At 45.1% G+C, this 17,199-nt stretch overlaps 1 protein-coding gene across 3 annotated transcripts; it reads right to left on the reverse strand.

Moving 5' to 3' along the window:
* Nucleotides 1–6,732: 6,732 nt before the first annotated feature.
* Nucleotides 6,733–15,316, reverse strand: SLC25A3 (solute carrier family 25 member 3). 3 transcript variants are annotated; one of them, XM_084796595.1, is made up of 8 exons: nt 15,180–15,316; nt 14,805–14,953; nt 13,286–13,410; nt 9,499–9,678; nt 8,415–8,596; nt 7,775–7,947; nt 7,146–7,256; nt 6,733–7,072 (listed from the first exon to the last, which is right to left on the reverse strand). In XM_084796595.1, the coding sequence occupies exons 2-8, from the start codon at nt 14,947–14,949 to the stop codon at nt 6,912–6,914; spliced, it is 1,077 nt and encodes a 358-aa protein (XP_084652721.1). In that variant the 5' UTR covers nt 14,950–14,953; nt 15,180–15,316; the 3' UTR covers nt 6,733–6,911. The 3 variants fall into 3 exon arrangements, with proteins under 3 accessions (XP_084652721.1, XP_084652722.1, XP_084652720.1); XM_084796596.1 differs by lacking the exon at nt 13,286–13,410 and adding an exon at nt 12,996–13,117 and having other exon boundaries at nt 15,176–15,310; XM_084796594.1 differs by having other exon boundaries at nt 15,176–15,310.
* Between the last annotated feature and the right edge of the window lie 1,883 nt (nt 15,317–17,199).

Here is a 17,199-nt window from a genome sequence, read left to right on the forward strand (position 1 = left end):
TTCAGTCTCAACACTCGGGAGGCAGAGGCAGAGGCAGAGGCAGGTGGATTTCTGTGAGTTTGAGGCCAGCGAGTCCAGGATAGCAAGCAGGTTATTACACAGAGAAACCCTGTCTCAAAACAAAACAAAACAAAACAAAACCTAAAATAAGGGAAGAAAGAAATGAAGGAAGACAGACAGATAGACAGACTGATGACATGGCTCATTGGTTAGGAGCTCTGGCTGCCCTTCCCAGAGGACTGCAGGTTTGAGTCCCAGCTTTCACATGGCAGCTCACAACTGTCTCTAACTCCATTCCCAGGACTTCCAACTCTCTCTTCCAGCCTCCGCAGGGACCAGGCATGCACATGGTACACAGACATACATGCAAGCAAAACTACTTAGACACAGAAAGAACAATAAAATAATTTAAAAAAAAAAAAAAAGAAATAGCAAAATCAGAGTAGCCTGAAAATACTAGAAATCTGTTCCTCACTGTCCCAGAGGCTGCAAAGTCCAGGATCGAGGCATGGGTAGACACACGTGTGGTGAGGGCTCTCTGGTTTGTACAGTGTCGTCTCACTCTGCTCACCAGCCCTTTAGGCCTCTTTCATGAAGGCTCCCATTCCGATCCCGAGGACTACTCCCTTGACGACCTAGTCACCTCCCAAATGCCTTACAGTGATTATTAGGTGTGAATTTTGGAGAGATAAGCTGATATATTTTTATAAAACTAGCTTGTTTCTCTCTTAACACAGCTATGACACAGATGATTGAGACTCTTTTATATTTGTTTAATAATAAGCTTCACAGCACAATAACTGAGCAGTTATTACTGTATTCTTTTTTTTTTTCCCCGAGACAGGGTTTCTCTGTGTAGCCTTGGCTGTCCTGGACTCACTTTGTAGACCAGGCTGGCCTCGAACTCATAGCTATCTGTCTGCCTCTGCCTCCTGAGTGCTGGGATCAAAGGCATGCGCCACCACACCCACATTATTTTTTTGTTGTTGTTTTTCGAGACAGGGTTTCTCTGTGTAGCCTTGGCTGTCCTGGACTCACTTTGTAGACTAGGCTGGCCTCGAACTCACAGCGATCCACCCGCCTCTGCCTCCTGAGTGCTGGGATTAAAGGCGTGCGCCCCTACACCCGGCTCATGCCCGGCTTATTACTGTATTCTTAACCCTCTAAACTAATCTGGTTTCCTCCCAGCGTACATCCCAGAGATGCTTGCACTTTGTAGCTTTTCTGCCCCAGCTCCTTTTCCTGATGTCTCCTGGACGGCTCCCATGGCTAAATCCCCTTCTTCTCTTCCTTTCCCTTCCCTGGCTGGCATGAAGTCCAGCCCTATTCTCTCCCCTGCTCAGTGATTGGCCATAAGCTGCTTTATTGGCATATCAGGTGGCAATTGGGAAGCAGAGTTTATACAACATTAAGACAGAAATTTCTCAGAACAAAGCTTGCAACCAGATTGGGGGGGGGGGGACGTACAGAAATCAGCATTTGACTTACCCGATAACCTCATGCCTACAATAAGCTCTCTTAGCATGAGGATCACGGGAAATGGAGCAGGAAGTAGCATCTAAAGCAATGTTGATAGAGACGGAAGGGTGTAGGCTTCAACTTTTTCCAAACCTACTTTGAGATTTTTAAAGGCTTATACCTTCCTTCCAATCCACCTACCTTAGATAGGAGAGAAGAGAGGTTACTGGGAACAGGTGAAGTAGACCTTTTTGGACTCAGTTCCTGGGAATGATTCCCCTGGTGTAGTTGGCAGGACTTCAGCAGACTGGCAATTCAAACAAAGTTTTTGCTGGAACCCAGAACAGTAGTCAGAACCCGGAGCCCCGGAGCCTTCTCCAGAGCGGTATCTCTAGGAGTGTCTCGAAGTGGAGTGACGAACAGCCCAACAACACCAGGACCCAAAAAGCCCCAGCACCCTGTTTTGGGCACACATATATACATATACACACTCTCCGAGTCTGTGCTAAGATGTGTTTCAGCTGGCAAAGACCAAGCCCCCTGCACGAGGTGGTTCGTCTTCTAGTGATAAACATCACCTGTTCTCTCACAAGTCTGTTCCCCATCCCACACTTGGGATCAAAACAAAAACATGTTTACATCCACTACAGAAGGACATAAGCCAATGTGGTGCAGGGGGCTTCCGAAGCTACAGCACAGCTCTTGTGGTGATGTGCACAGAAGCAGCCAAAACAACTTGAGAATGAGAATCTACATTAAAAACGGTGAAATAGCTCAGAGGCACTTGCCACCTGAATTCAATCCTGGAGTCCACGTGGTAGAAAGAACTGACCCCCACAAGCTATCCTCTGACACCTCTATGTATGTCCACACACACACACACACACACACACACACAAAACCCAGAATAACATTAGCAATTCTAATTACAGAAACTATAGTGGTTTAAAAAAAAAAAAAAGTACAGTGATGGATTAGTGTTCTTAGCCACTGAGCATCTCAGCCTAATCTAACTCTCTTTAAAAGGGCTTTGGGGGTGGGGGTGGGCGTGGGGGCTGGAGGGATGGCTCAGAGGTTAAGAGCACTGACTGCTCTTCTAGAGGTCCTGAGTTCAATTCCCAGCAACCACATAGTGGCTCACAACCATCTATAATGAGACCTGGTGCCCTCTTCTGGCCTGCAGGTGTACAGGCAAAGCAATATGTACATAATAAACAAATCTTTAGAAAAAAAAAGGTGGTGGTGGGGGCTTTGGGATAGAGCCTGTTGACTAACAGTTACCTAGTGTTTAACCTGCCTCTGTCCTTCCACAGCTGGAGAGCATTCTGCCTGTCCCTGACTCAGCTTGTTTCCCATTTCTGGGTCCACGACTTAAGTTCTGCCTGCTGATCCATGACAGGAATTCTACCTTTAGCTGCTTCATTCCTTTGCTCAAAAACATTTATGAAGTCAAACAAGGTGGCCCGTGCTTGTAGTGCAAGCATTTGGTAGGGTGAGGTTGGAGAAACCTTTCTAGTTCAAGGTCAGCCTGGGATACATAATGAAACCCTGTCTTGAAACAAAGAACAGCAAAATCAATCAAAGCCACTAGGCTTGGCATCAGGGTAGCCTATATTACAGGAGACCTTGCCAGGCGTGGTGGTGCACACCTTTAATCCCAGCACTTGGGAGGCAGAACCGGGGGATCTCTGTGAGTTTGAGGCCAGCCTGGTCTACAAAGGGAGCCCAGGACACCCAAAACTACAGGCCAAACAGAGAAACTCTGTCTCGAAAAACAAAACCAAAAAACAAAACAAAACAAAAACAAAAACAAAGAGGTAATCAGGTCAAACCAGGTAAAGACACCTGCCACTAAGCTTGATGACCTGAGTTCAAACCCCAGGACTCAGCTGGTAGGAGAACCAACTCAAGTTTTCCTCTGATGTCCACACACGTGCTTAGGTATACACAAGTCCACACACATTCAGATAACACACTCAAACAATGTAATACATTTAAATGAGTAAATAAACCAGCTATTTGAAGATCTGAGACCCACCTCAACTGTCACTTACTTTATCAAGGTTTTATCGTGACTGTTGCATGTGTGGCACTTGATAGTCTAGGGGCATGCCTTTAATCCCAGCCCTTGGAGGCAGAGGCAGGTGGATCTCTGAGATTGAGGCTGGGGGTCACCACAGCACAAGGAACTGTATTAAGAAGTGAAGGTGACATTGCATGGACTTGGACAAACACAACTGAGAACAGGCTGGCTTCTAAGAGACAAATTACTCAACAGTTAGTCTAAGGAAAGCTAACTGATTAATTTATATATATATTTCTTTGATATTTTAGAGAAAGCACAACATTCAACTGTGAACTATAGATTCCTCTAAATTTAAATCATTTTGTTTCTTGCCAGGTGTGGTGGCACATACCTTTATTCCAACTCATGCTGTAGACCAGGCTGGCCTAAAATTCACAGAGATCCACCTGCCTCTGCCTCCCAAGTGCTGGGATTAAAGGCGTGCACCACTCCCACTAAACCTACTCAGAAGAACATTTTGGACCCTTCTGTAGTATCACAGAAATGTTAATAATCCCAGTTAAAGAAAATATGACCAAAACATTTCATGAAGCTTTGCACAAAAAGCCATTGCTTTCTCAGTTTGATTTGGGTCCACTAGTCACCAATGCAAACAGTCTAGCAAAATCAGACTTTGAGATTTAACTGCTCTTATCAGCTGGGCATGGTGGGTCCCCGACTTTAATCTTTGTAGCCTCTGGACATCACTATACAGTCAATTGTCTTTCAATTCCAACAGAGTCCAGCTGAACTGCCAATCTCAGGTACTATAACTAACATTAGACATGTAGTTAAATGTAAAAAAGAAAAACTCAACATGTGTATTATGAGATTTGAGTATTTATTAGTACACTTCTTTATTAGCACATCTGCAAGCAGAAGTTCTAAGTAGCCCAGACTGGCCTCACACTGGCGATCCTGCCTTCACCTCACAAGTGCTGGGGCTACAGCATACAACCCATTGAATTTGTTGTTGTTGTTCCCTGTCCCCCCAAGACAGTTTTGCTGTGTAGCCTTGGCTGCCCTGGACCTTGCTCTGTAGACCAGGCTGGCCTTGAACTCACAGTGATCCACCTGCCTCTGCCTCCAGAGAGCTGGGATTACAGGCGTGCGCCACCAAGCCCAGTCCAAATTAATAAATTTTTAAGTAGAAATTTTACTTGGATTTTGAGGAACAAATTCCTGTGGAGCACTTAGAAATGGTTTTGAACTAACTGGATAGAACAATTTTCCACAGCTTGAACAGAGTATACTTTGTACCAACACCTGCTCTCAGCAGAACTTGAATCCTACACTGGGCACTAACAAGCCTTGTGTATCCTGAATAGTTTTAGGTCCCTGATCTATTTTGGGTTGGCTGCACCAATCAATTTCCAATCCCACTTGTCTTACATGCTGGCAACTACCACTGTAGCAAGAAAATCAGTCTTAGGCAAAGTATGATTCACACCCTCAATGACAGCCCTCAGGAGGGAGGCGTATGTCTGTGAGTTCAAGACCGGCCAGAGTACATGATGAGGACCTACCGAAAAATAAGTAAACATTTACTTTTTTCTTGTATCTAATATTTGTTGTATGGTGGAAGTTTCTGAGAAGACTTTGACGGTTAAGTCCTAAGTTAGCTTCAGCCTTGCTTTTACTGGAAGCCTTAAATACCACCTGTCCTGGAGCCACCATGCTAAAGACAGCCACTAATAAAATATGCTGGAAAGGACCCTTTCAAGCCCAGGTAAATGAAAAGTTGTAAGGCCCCAAGCCAGAACAGCTCAAGAGATACTTGAAAATGCCTGTGACTTTGTGCCACAACTTTTAGGCCTACTGCTGCTCTAAGGACCACAGTAACCGTCCAGAAAACACATTTCACCTAACAATTTCACACCCTCCCCTTCTTCTCAGTATGGGTGTACGTTTAACTTACAGCTAACTACACGCACGGCTCCTAAACTTATTTCAATGTTCTTAGAAAACAAATTTGTAATGAAAGCATTTCTCTTGGAATTCTTGCAGAAGCAAGCTGTAGTGGCTCTAATCTGTAATCCCAGGAAGCTGAGGCAGGAGGAATCTCCTAATTGGCTTCACTGTGTTGAGTTCCAGACCAGCAGCCAGAGACACACAAAAGGGAGACTCATTTCAAAACAGAATTCTTGGACTACCCAAACCTCTCCCACATATACATAAATATATACATCTGTATATCTTATGTAGAGATTGTCAGCCCTCTCTAAATAACCAAGGAATTCAAAGCAAAATCCAGGAAAATGTAAATTGGGCCTTTGCATTTCTGAATAAAACAAGTGAAAACTGAAAACAGAAGACATCACACTGTAGCATTAAAATGTGACCAAACCCTTCAACCTCACCTCAGGGAGTATACCCAAGGCTGCCATCTCCAACTGCATCCTCCTCACTCGTCTAGCAGTCTTTCCCATAAAACAAAACTATCAATTTAATAGTCTGGTTGTATGAAAATCAGGTTACCTGAGGAATTTGGTTTTGTTTTTTTAATCAATCCTGTTTTGGTCCTTAACTATCATTCTAATAATTAGCCTAATTTGGATAGCCTTTTACAAATAAGGATCAATAAACTCAGCAGCATTATAAACTTGCTATACTAAAATTAATTTGTCAAAATAAAACCACAAGGGGCTGGAGAGATGGCTCAGAGGTTAAGAGCACTGACTACTCTTCCAAAGGTCCCAAGTTCAATTCCCCGAGACCACATAGTGGCTCTCAGCCATCTATAATGAGATCTGTTGCCCTCTTCTGCCCTGCAGGTGAACATGCAGGCAGAGCGCTGTATATATTATAAGAAAATAAATGTTTTATTTTTGTTTGGGGAGGTGGGAGTGGAGACAAGGTTTCTCTGTGTAGCCCTGACTGTCTTGTAACTCACTTTGTAGACCAGGCTGGCCTCGAACTCACATCGATCCGCCTGCCTCTGCCTCCCAAATGCTGGGACTACAGGTGTATGTCACCAATCATATAAAAATCACATATCAGTATTTATCCATTTTTTTAAATCCATATTTAACAAACCATGTTTTTGGAAACTTGAGACTACTTCCCAATACAGGACCTCCTTCAGTAGGGGACAATTTAGAAATAGCACCAATGGCTAGCTTATTTTTTTCCTGGAGGATTATCTTATCTTCTAACTATTTTACGACTAAACCTTTTTTAATTCTAGTTTTTAAAATAACAAACTCAGACACCATGAATGGATGGGTTTATTTAGCAGTAAGTCTGAAACTCTTGCTTTAAGCAAGGGTACTACAGTAATTATATCAGGAACAGACCATTTCCTACACTGTCAAATATATAAAAGTTCCTTTGCACTTTCTTCAACACTGATCAACAAGCAGATTCAGTCCGTGTTACTCTGATGCAGCTACTCAGCTAAGCCCAGCTTCTTCTTCAGAGACTCCGGCATCTCAGGCGGGGGAGGGCGAGGGAGCCTGAAGTAGACCTTCACAGAGTCGTAGATGAACCACTGCAGTGCAGTCAGGGTGCCAATCATGATGATGCGGGCGAAGAGTCCCTTCCACACACCTGGGTCAGAGAGGAAGTGTGAATAAGGAGCCACCCACACAAGGATGCTCCTTCTCAGGGGACCCTCTCTTACCTCTGAAGCCAAGTCTCTTCAGGACCTGAGACGCGGTGCTGCCTTTCTCTTTATTCAGCACAGAGACCACAGAATCAGCAGGGTGAGAAACAATTGCACAGAAGACTCCAGCTGGGGGGAAGGAGATCAGAAAAGGGCATCAGAAAACGGAGTTGCAGATGCACTTTCAAGCATAATACTGGAATGCCACAATAATGCGAACTACAGAAAAAGGCGTTTAGGAAGTAATTAAGAGGGCTGGCTCAGAGGTTAAGAGCACTGACTGCTCCCTCTAAACATCATGAGTTCAATTCCCAGCAACCACACGGTGGCTCACAGCCATCTATAACGAAATCTGGTGCTCTCTTCTAGCCTGCAGGCAGAGTGCTGTATACATAATAAGTAAATCTTTAAAAAAAATAATAATAATAGAACCCAGCAGAGAATATACAAAGGGACCAATAATTTCGTGAAAAGTGTGTTCTAAATAATTCACACTAGCTGGAGTGTGTGATACACACCTTCAATCTTAGCACTTAGGAGACAGAGGCAGGTGGATCTCTGAGTTTAAAACCATCCTAGTCTACATTGTGAGTTCCAGGACAGCTAGGGTCACATGGTGAGATAGATGATTGATTGGTAAGTCATACCTATGTAACCTGCCACAAATGTCACAACCAGCTGCTCTGCCTTTGTGCATTCACTCCGAGGCTTAGGAACCACAAACTTGTACAAGGCTTCAACAGTGCGTTCAAAGCAGGCAAACTTCATCATGGTGTACGGGATCTGTCTCATCCACAGGGGCGCCACGCCTTTGTAGAACCTAGGAAATCAGGACACTAATTCACACAGGTGCCTAATTAGCCTAGCAGAGATTTTTCACCCACCACAGAAGTGTCCGCACACCAGTCGAGTCCTGACAGTAACACACGACAGCATAATGCATGTCATTTCCATCAGAACCTTAAGACTAACATGCAGGTATATTACTCTCACATGCCAATGACTCAAGCACCTTTGACTATACAACCAAAAAGTTGCTGGACGTTTCTTGGACTGGAACTACAAGAAACAAGAAGTTTACAAGTAGAACTCAATTCAAGACTCATCCACAAAGGTGGATCTAAGGAAGCATGTTGGCGTTGGTAACATGCAAATTAACTGCAAATATATCAGAAATGTCCCAACCCACCCACGTCAATACTTTAACAAGTATCAATCATTTCAGACTGACAAATGGCCGTTACTAAGTTCTCCCCAATGGCTACTTTTAGGAAAATGCTCACGTACGCATTTAAGCCTTCTTCTTTATGCATTTTGGGGACAGCTTCCCTCAATGTGTTGGCATAGCCAGGCTGGGTTTGAATTCGTACTTTGGCAGCTTCCATAGGAGCCAGGGCAATGTCAGCAAAGAATTCAGCACTGGCAGAAGCAGCTAAATACAGTGATGTGCGCCACAGATAGGTGTTTTCCTAAAAATCAAAATACAGAACAGACATGAACTACTGTTACACTGGCTATTTCAGTCTAACCTTCTATGAAACAGCACAACTTCAGGGTTTCTCTGTGTAGCCCTGGACTACACTTTGTCCAGGCTGGCCTTGAACTCACAGAGATCCTCCTGCCTCTGCCTCAGTGCTAGGATTAAAGGGGTGCGCCACCACGCCCAGCCAACTTCAGATACTTTTAAAAATACTCTTTTTTCCTCTTTTGGGCTTAAGACCCAACTTTATCAGCCTTTCCCTGGGTAGCCTTACCTGTTATATTGGACAGGCTGGCTTCAAAGTCACTATATACCTATGTCTGCCTCTTGAATGCTAGAACAGGTGTACTCACTCTACCCTGCCTGACGTGTCTGAACTGTTCTCACTATAGGAATAACCTACAGTATCAGAACGAATGTACAGTCTCTCAGCTTCATGAGCCAAATGTCTAACTACAACAAAGTGCACATGTTCTGAATAGCTGTGGCACACGCACAGGCAATCCTATGCTACACAGAAGGAACCCGACTTCACTTACACTAACACACACCAGCCACACTCACTGGAAATTCAACAGAGCACGTTAAGAGGAACACAGTAATCACATGGACTACACAGTCTCATCCTATCTCCTTGTTTCTGGGGCAGTTTCTTTTTTTCCTTTTTTGAAACAGGGTTTCTCTGTGTAACAGCTCTGGGTGTACTGGAACTTGCTCTGTACACCAGGCTGTCCTGGAACTCACAGAGATCCCCCTGCCTCTGCCTCCCAAGGCAGAGATTAAAGGCATGAGCCACCACCGCCAGGCGCTGGGGCCATTCCAAACAAAAAGCACAGCTCCTTTTCAATCTCAAACACTTGGAACTTTTAGTGTCAAAGCTAAATCACATACCTCACCCAGTATGTTGCTATATAAGGCTTTGAAGACTTCATAAAAGCCAAATTTGCAGAGCCCTTGCATGGAATAGCCAATCAAAGTTGGGGCCCATCCTTTAGCCAAACCACGAACACCATCTTCTTTCAGTGTGATGGAGAAGCCATTAAATATTCCCTTGTACTTCTGAGGGTCCACCTTTAAAATAGAGGAATATTAATAGAATACAAAAAGCTATATTAATTTAGCTGTGAGTTTTTATTTGTCAAATTCTTTACAATGAGTTTAATAAAAATAAAAATTTAAACATTTTTTAAACAAGTAGAACATTATCATAGGCAGATTTGGGCTTAGGGGTCCCGCTCAAACTAAGGCACCAGCCAAGGACAATACAGGCAGTAAACCTTAAACCCCTACCCAGATCTAGCCAATGGACAGAACACTCTCCACAGTAGAGTGGAGAGTGGGATATGACTTTCTCACATACTCTGGTCCCTCACCTTTGACCATGCCCCCTGGAGGGGGAGACCTGGTGGCACTCAGAGGAAGGACAGCAGGTTACCAAGAAGAGACTTGATACCCTATGAGCATATACAGGGGGAGGTAATCCCCCTCAGGAACAGTCATAGGGGAGGGGAATAAGGGGAAAATGGGAGGGAGGGAAGAATGGGAGGATACAAGGGATGGGATAACCATTGAGATGTAACAAGAATAAATTAATAAAGGAGAAAAAAAAATTAAGATAACTAACACTTTTCACAAACACGTTATTCCACTACTATGTGTTTTTTTTTTTTATTTAAATAGCTAAAAAAAAGATATATACAAGGTCTTAGCTTAATATAAGCTAAATACCTATGACTTTGAATTTCTGTATGGTGTATTCATGTGCATGTGCTTCTTTCTGTGTGCATGTCAGAGGTGAATGCTGGGGACTCTCTGCCTTGAGATCTGCTGTGCGCCAGTGAACTCCAGGGATCCTCCTGTATCCACCTTGCTAGTGCTGGAATTACAGTCATGTGACCATGCCCAACTTGCAAGTGTGCTAGTAGCTATCACCTAAATTCCTCATGTTTACATAACAATTACTCTATACAAGCACTCTATTGACTGTGCCATCTTTCCAGCCCAACTGAGAGGATCTGGGTGGTTAAAACAGAGTCTCCATCCCAGGCTGCCCTGAAACTCATAGTGATCCTCCAGTCTCTGCCTCCCAAGTGTTAGACTATAGGTGTGAGCCACCACTTCCAGGCTTTTTGTTTGTTTGTTTTTTCCAAGACAGGGTTTCTCTGTGTAGCCTTGTCTGTCCTGGACTCACTTTGTAAACCAGGCTGGCCTCGAACTCACAGTTATCCATCTGCCTCTGCCTCCACAGTGCTGGATTAAAAGCATGCACTCCCACGCCCAGCAGGATTGCAGCTTCTACACCACGGTCTAGCTTCCTTTAATTTATACGTAACTAGTCAAAACTATTAAATTTCAACAACAAAAAGTAAAAAACACAACTGTTCTTATGATGCAAGTATGAATCATTGTGAACATTAGATAATCAAACTAAATGCATTTTTAAGAGGTACAGCATCTAAGAATCTCTTTTGCTTTAGAAATTAAATTCACTCAAAAGACATGCATGTTTCAGAAGCTGTACTTCATATCTATTCATTTAATGTCCAACGGGGGCAAGGGAGCTTATGTCACTATTTCCCCAGTACTACAGGGGCTGGTACACATCACCTCCTCTCCCGCCTAAAACTTCACCGTGCTTTCTCTTTTAGGTAAGGAGATTTCTAATCCTGTTTGGGACAAATAAAATTGTAATGTTTGACTGCTTTTGTTTCAGTAATTATAGGATATTCAATTTTTAAGAAAAATAAACATAGAAGAGGCAATGCGCACAAAATTCTCCTATAGGCAATAAGAGCTTCTCTGAGAAATAAGCATGTTCTTAGCCTCAATATTTAGGAACAGGAAGTTACATAACACAAAGACTGACTGCCTAGTCTGATATGTAAAATACTTATGTAATAAATACTGGGGGCCTTGGAAAAAACCTCTGGCCAGAGTCAGGGGTGGTGACGCATGTCTTTAATCCCAGCACTCAGGAGACATAGGCAGGAGGAGCACTGTGAGTTCGAGGCCAACCTGGTCTACAAAGTGAGTCCAGGACAGCCAAGGCTACACAGAGAGACCCTGTCTCGAAAAACCAGGGGGAAAAAAACCCCCTCTGGCCAGATCCGAACACCAGCAGTTAAGATGCACTCACAGCAAGAGCAGAACAATTAACACTCCACCCACACATGTGAGGCACATTAAAAGCTGGAGAGCACAGTGGTAAGAGTATATATTGCTCTTCCAAAAGAGTTCAGTTCCCAGCACCCAGGTTGTACAGCTCACAGCAACTTGTAACTCCAGCTCTGGGTGATCTGATGCCCTCTTTTGGCCTCCCTGGGTACCCACAGGGAAGTCATAAGTGACTAAGGCAGTAAGTGGAGCTGGGGCTGTTTCCTGCTGAAGTCTGTAGCCGTTAGGGTGATTTCACTTCTCGTTTGTGCACCTTTTTATAAAAAGCTGGGAATGAGGGCTAGAGAGATGGCTCAGGCTGCTCCTCCAGAGGATCTGGGTTTGATTCCCAGCACCCACACGGTGGCTAACAACCATCTGTAACAGCCTCCTGGGCACCAGGCAAACAAACATGTGGTGCACAAACATACCTGCAGGTAAAGCATCCATACACATAAAGTAAAACTAACCTTAAAAACTAGACAAAGCTGGAGATGTGGCTCAAGGGTAGAGAGTGCTCCTAGCATGCACTTAAGACCCTGATTCCAGGAGCCAGGCATGGTGGCGCACGCCTTTAATCCCAGCACTCGGGAGGCAGAGGCAGGTGGATCTCTGTGAGTTCAAGGCCAGCCTGGTCTACAAAGGGAGTCCAGGACAGCCAAGGCTACACAGAGAAACCCTGTCTCAAAAAACAAACAAAAAAGACCCTGATTCCATCTTCAGCACAATAAATATGTAAGAATTAAAAAAAAAAAAAAGAGGCCATCAATTTGAGAGGGAGGGAGGTTGAAGGCATGGGAGGGGTTGTCAGGAGGAAAGGGAAGAGGGAAAGTGAGACGATTGTATTTTAGTTTCTTTTTTTTTTTTCCCCCTTGAGACAAGGTTTCTTTGTGTAGCCTTGGCTGTCCTGGACTCCCTCTGTAGACCAGGCTGGCCTCGAACTCATAGCGATCCGCCTGCCTCTGCATCCCGAGTGCTGGGATTAAAGGCCTGCACCACCATGCCCGGCTACCTTCTGGTTTAAAACAGCTCTTTATTAGTAACACAAACCATATACAAAACACCCCAGGCCTGTGAAAAGGCAGCATCTGCCTGCCAAACCTGATCCTCGCTGACAACCCAAGTTCTATATGGTTCAAGTAGAGAGCTAACTCCATACCTGTCCTCCACACCCACCCACCCACCCACATATCAAACAATAACCAGAAAGAAAACCCACTCATGCCAATACAAACCTGCATGCGGCATTTTACTAAGTCCAGGGGAACAACAGCAGTGTGAGTCAGCCCACAACTTAAGACCCCACCAAAGCCACACAGTGCATAATACTTCATGGAGCCAAATTCACAACTGTACTCTGTAATAAGACAAGACACACCATGCATTTTAATATAGACTCATATTAGTGCTCATCAACTTACCTCCTGGGAAGTTAAGTTTCCACACAGCTTGTTAGTAGCAGTCTATCTTACAACTTAGGAACCATCTTTCAACAATACGTTTTGGTCCAGCATGCAACACAAACCTGCATTCTGCATTTAATCAGATCTAGGGGAACCAATGCTGTATGTGTCGTGCCACAGCTAATAATTCCTCCAAGTCCACAGAGGATAAAGAATCTGCCAGATCCATATTCACAGCTATACTGCTCTGTTTGATTGGGGAAGAAAAAAATCCAATTATTTCTTCAGAGACTGAGGAAGTCCAGAGGAATAAAAGAGAATTCTATTTCCTACTATGGTTAAAACTACTATATGGTGTTAACCGTTGGCTACAACTGTTACTGGAGTTCCAGCCAGACATGGTGAGGCACACCTTTAATCTCAGCACTAGGGAGGCGGAGGCAGGAGGATTTCTGAGTCCGAGGCCAGCCTGGTCTACAATGCAAGTCCAGGACAGCCAAGGCTACACAGAGAAACCCTGTCTCAAGGGGGGAAAAAAAACCGAACTAAAATAAAAGATGGGTTCCCATGTAGAGTGAGTTACAAGGTCTGTCAAATCTTATATTATTTGGATGTGTATCTGTGAGATATCAACTGCCTTTTATTTTGCCTCCTCTTTCTAAAGCTTCCTGCATTGGTAACTTCAACTAAAGCAGTTGCTAAGAAAACCTTCCAAGAACAAATCAAATTCAGAAAGAGTACCTGACATGTACAATTAGCTCCATCTATTAACCACCTACCCAGTTATGAACTCACATATGCCTATGAAACCACATATGTCTAATTCCTGCTGTCAGAAACATTAAACATACAAGTATTTGCTTTATGCTTTTTAAATGAGAGGAAAATGATAAATAAGTCAGAAGGTGCAAGGGCTTTTTCTTTCACACTTAAATAGACACAAGAATCAGTGGGGGGAGGGGACATTTCTGTTATACAGGCACAATGTAGGAAGTCCTACAAATTCAGTTTTCAGGTGTCCCTGCACGTATATTCCACTGGGATTTAAAATACAAAACTATGTTAAAAGTAAACCACCTCGAATCCCAAAACGTAAACTCAAAGGGATGCTCTTATAATCTGCAAGTCACCTTCTTCCACCAATAGCACCAAAAACAAGACCCCCCCCCAACCCCTTTAACTCATACATAAGCAAATAAAAAGATGACCAAAAAAACTTGGGAAAATCAAAGGAGACTTCCAGGAAAAATAAATTGAGGCATATCAATTAAAGGGTTATGGAGTTGCCACTGTGGCTGCCTAGTGGTTAAAAAGGAGACTTTACCCAGTAGACTTGGCTGACCAAGCGGGCTCATGGGGGAGATAAAGAAGTTCACCGCCTCTTCGCCTCTACTCCCCTTAGGGACATCGAGGTCACTGAGTGGCGCTGGGCCTGGGCCCTTCCACGCCCTTGAGGGAGGGCCAAGGATCCGACAGCGGCCATGGGTGTCAGAGTTGACAACCCAGGGACAGCTAGAGACCCGTCCTCAGGACCAGAGCTGGTGCGTCCTTCCCCGACCTCCAGGCCCTGCCGGGACATCGGAGGCAAAGCAAGGGGGCATCGTGAAACTAGCGCTCGCCCAGGGCAAGCTGTGACCTCACCTTCCACCGCCGCGGCGGCCAGGTGGCGGGAACGCCGGGGCGGGCCCGGGGGGCTGCGGGGACCCGACGGGCCATCCTGTACCAGCTGCAGGTGTGGCGCGTTGAAGGGGTTCGCCCGCGCCAGGTGCGCCACGGACGAGTACATCCTCCTGCGTGGGAAGATAAGAGGACGGAGGTGAGAGAGACCCCGCACCGGGCAATGTCACAGGAGCCCTGCGAGACATGCCCGGCTCTGCGCCCTTGAAGAGGTCACAGCTTCCTCCCCAAGGGACGCCGAGCCCGGCCGGGCTCATGGCCAAGGCGGCGGCCACAAGGGATTTTTAGGGCTCCCCAGCCCTGCACCCTCCGCGGCAAGGCCCGGCCGCACTCACTTGCCTAAGATGGCGAACACCCAACCACTCGCTGGGCAAGGCTGCGGCTCACAGAGGCCGAATGTCCTCCCCGCCCGGAGATCCGTGCCCTTCGCGCGCGACGTCACCGTGACGCACGCAGAGCGTCACCGCGCCACGCGCCGCTCATTAGCCGAGCGGAGCGCGGTGCCCGAGCGTCATCGCGCCCTCCTAGCAACCCTATTCCCGCCCCCGCCCACCCCCAGCCCTTCCGGCCCGGCTAGTGCGCAGAAGGATTCGTACTGCGCATGCGCGTATCCCTAGCCCACCCCCCCCTCCTTTTTTTTTTTTTTTTTTTTAATTTAATGTGTAATCTTGGCCTTGACCAAGCGAGCGACCTGCTCCTTCTGTCCCTTCACCTTCAGGTGTTTCTCCTTGGCGCCAGGAATTTTTACAAGTCTTGAAGTGACTGCCTGCATAAAAATTTTTAAGCAGGAATATAAAGCTAGGCTATCACTACAAGATCTTATGTCGCAATTGCTGTTATCATCGCACTTTTTATTTAAAAAAAAATTCCACTCACTGACTTTAGACATAGGCATGTCTAAATTTTCCACCAAGTTCTGCTGGAAAGAACGTGCAGGAAAAGCTCATACAAAAGTGCTTATGCCTCACAGTAATGTCCATGGCGCATGAAAACAGTCGATAAATGCCTCATTCCTGGAGGCACGGGCATGCTCTGGAATGAAGGTAACTGACAGAGTGTGTGTGTCGCCGTTACTCTCACAACAACAACAACAAGCAGGGGCCTAGGTCCACGGCGGGGGGGGGGGGGGGGCGGGGGGGGCCAGGGGCGGAGTTTACTAGGGATCAAATCTGTTAGAATACTTTTTTTTTTTTTTTTTAGTTTTTGGAGACAATTTCTCTGTGTAGCCTTGGCTGTCTTGGATTCACTTTGTAGAACAGGCTGGCCTCGAACTCACAGAGATCCTCCTGCCTCTGCCTCCCTAGAGCTAGGAATAAAGGCGTGCGCCACTGCTGAGCTCATCTTTACTTTTTATTGAACCTAAGACACCAACTGAGCAGGCTGACTACTGCAGTTATACTACTAGGTCTACGCCTCCCTGTGTTTAATGCTCTGCTGTGTCGTTTTAAAATTCTTAACATTTACAAAGGACCCCCCTCCTTTTTTTTTTTTTTTTCTATTTTCCATTAGGTCCTTCAAAATCGTAGCGGATCCTTGGACGGAAGAAATACTTCCAGAGTTTATGAGACATCCACAAGACATCTAAAAGTTAGCAAATCAGGGCTGGAGACATAGCTCTGCAGTTCAGAGGGCTGGCTGCTCTTTCACAGGACTGGCCTTTGGTTCCCAGCACCCACCTTGGGCAGCACACAACAGCCTGTGATTCCTGCTCCTGGGGATCTGATGAGATCATCTGGCTTCCACAGGCACCTGCACTCATGTACACACAGACACACAGACACACACACACACACAGACACACACACAGAGTAAACAAACCTACCACTACCATATATATATGTATATATATATACCATGTAATATATATATATGTATGTATATATATATTATCTAGGCAAGATACTAAAACTCCTATTTATTTAAATTTTATTTATTATTGTTATTGTGTGTGTGTGTGTGCTCACGTGTACACGTAGAGGTTAAAGAACAACTTCCATTCGATTTTCTCCTTCTAATGTATGGATCCTGGGGAGAAATAACTTAGGGTTGTAAGGCTTGGTGACAAATAGTTTTACTTGCTGAGCCATCTCAACAACCTCCTAAACTCTCCCCTTTAACATGTTACCCCCAAATATCATAAGTGGGTGTACATTAAAGGAAAGTTGGTCCTAATAAGTAAGGCTCAAAGGCCAGGCATGGTGGCACACACCTGTAATCCCAGCACTCGGGAGGCAGAGGCAGGCGACCACTGTAAGTTCGAGACCAGCCTGGTCTACAAAAGTGAGTCCAGGACAGCCAAGGCTAGCACAGAGAAAACCCTGTCTTGGAAAAAAAAAGAAAAAGAAAGAAAGAACACTGA

This window comes from Acomys minous (genome assembly GCF_964271855.1).
Source record: "Acomys minous genome assembly, chromosome: 9".
NCBI classification, from domain to species: Eukaryota; Metazoa; Chordata; class Mammalia; order Rodentia; family Muridae; genus Acomys; species Acomys minous.

Coding starts and splice junctions, on each gene's coding strand:
- SLC25A3 (XM_084796595.1), bottom strand. CDS start 14,949: ATGTACTCGTCCGTGGCGCACCTGGCGCGGGCGAACCCCTTCAACGCG. Junction 13,411..14,804: donor GGCCGCCGCGGCGGTGGAAG/GTGAGGTCACAG, acceptor CCAATCAAACAG/AGCAGTATAGCTGTGAATAT. Junction 9,679..13,285: donor TGATTAAATGCAGAATGCAG/GTTTGTGTTGCA, acceptor TCTATTTTAAAG/GTGGACCCTCAGAAGTACAA.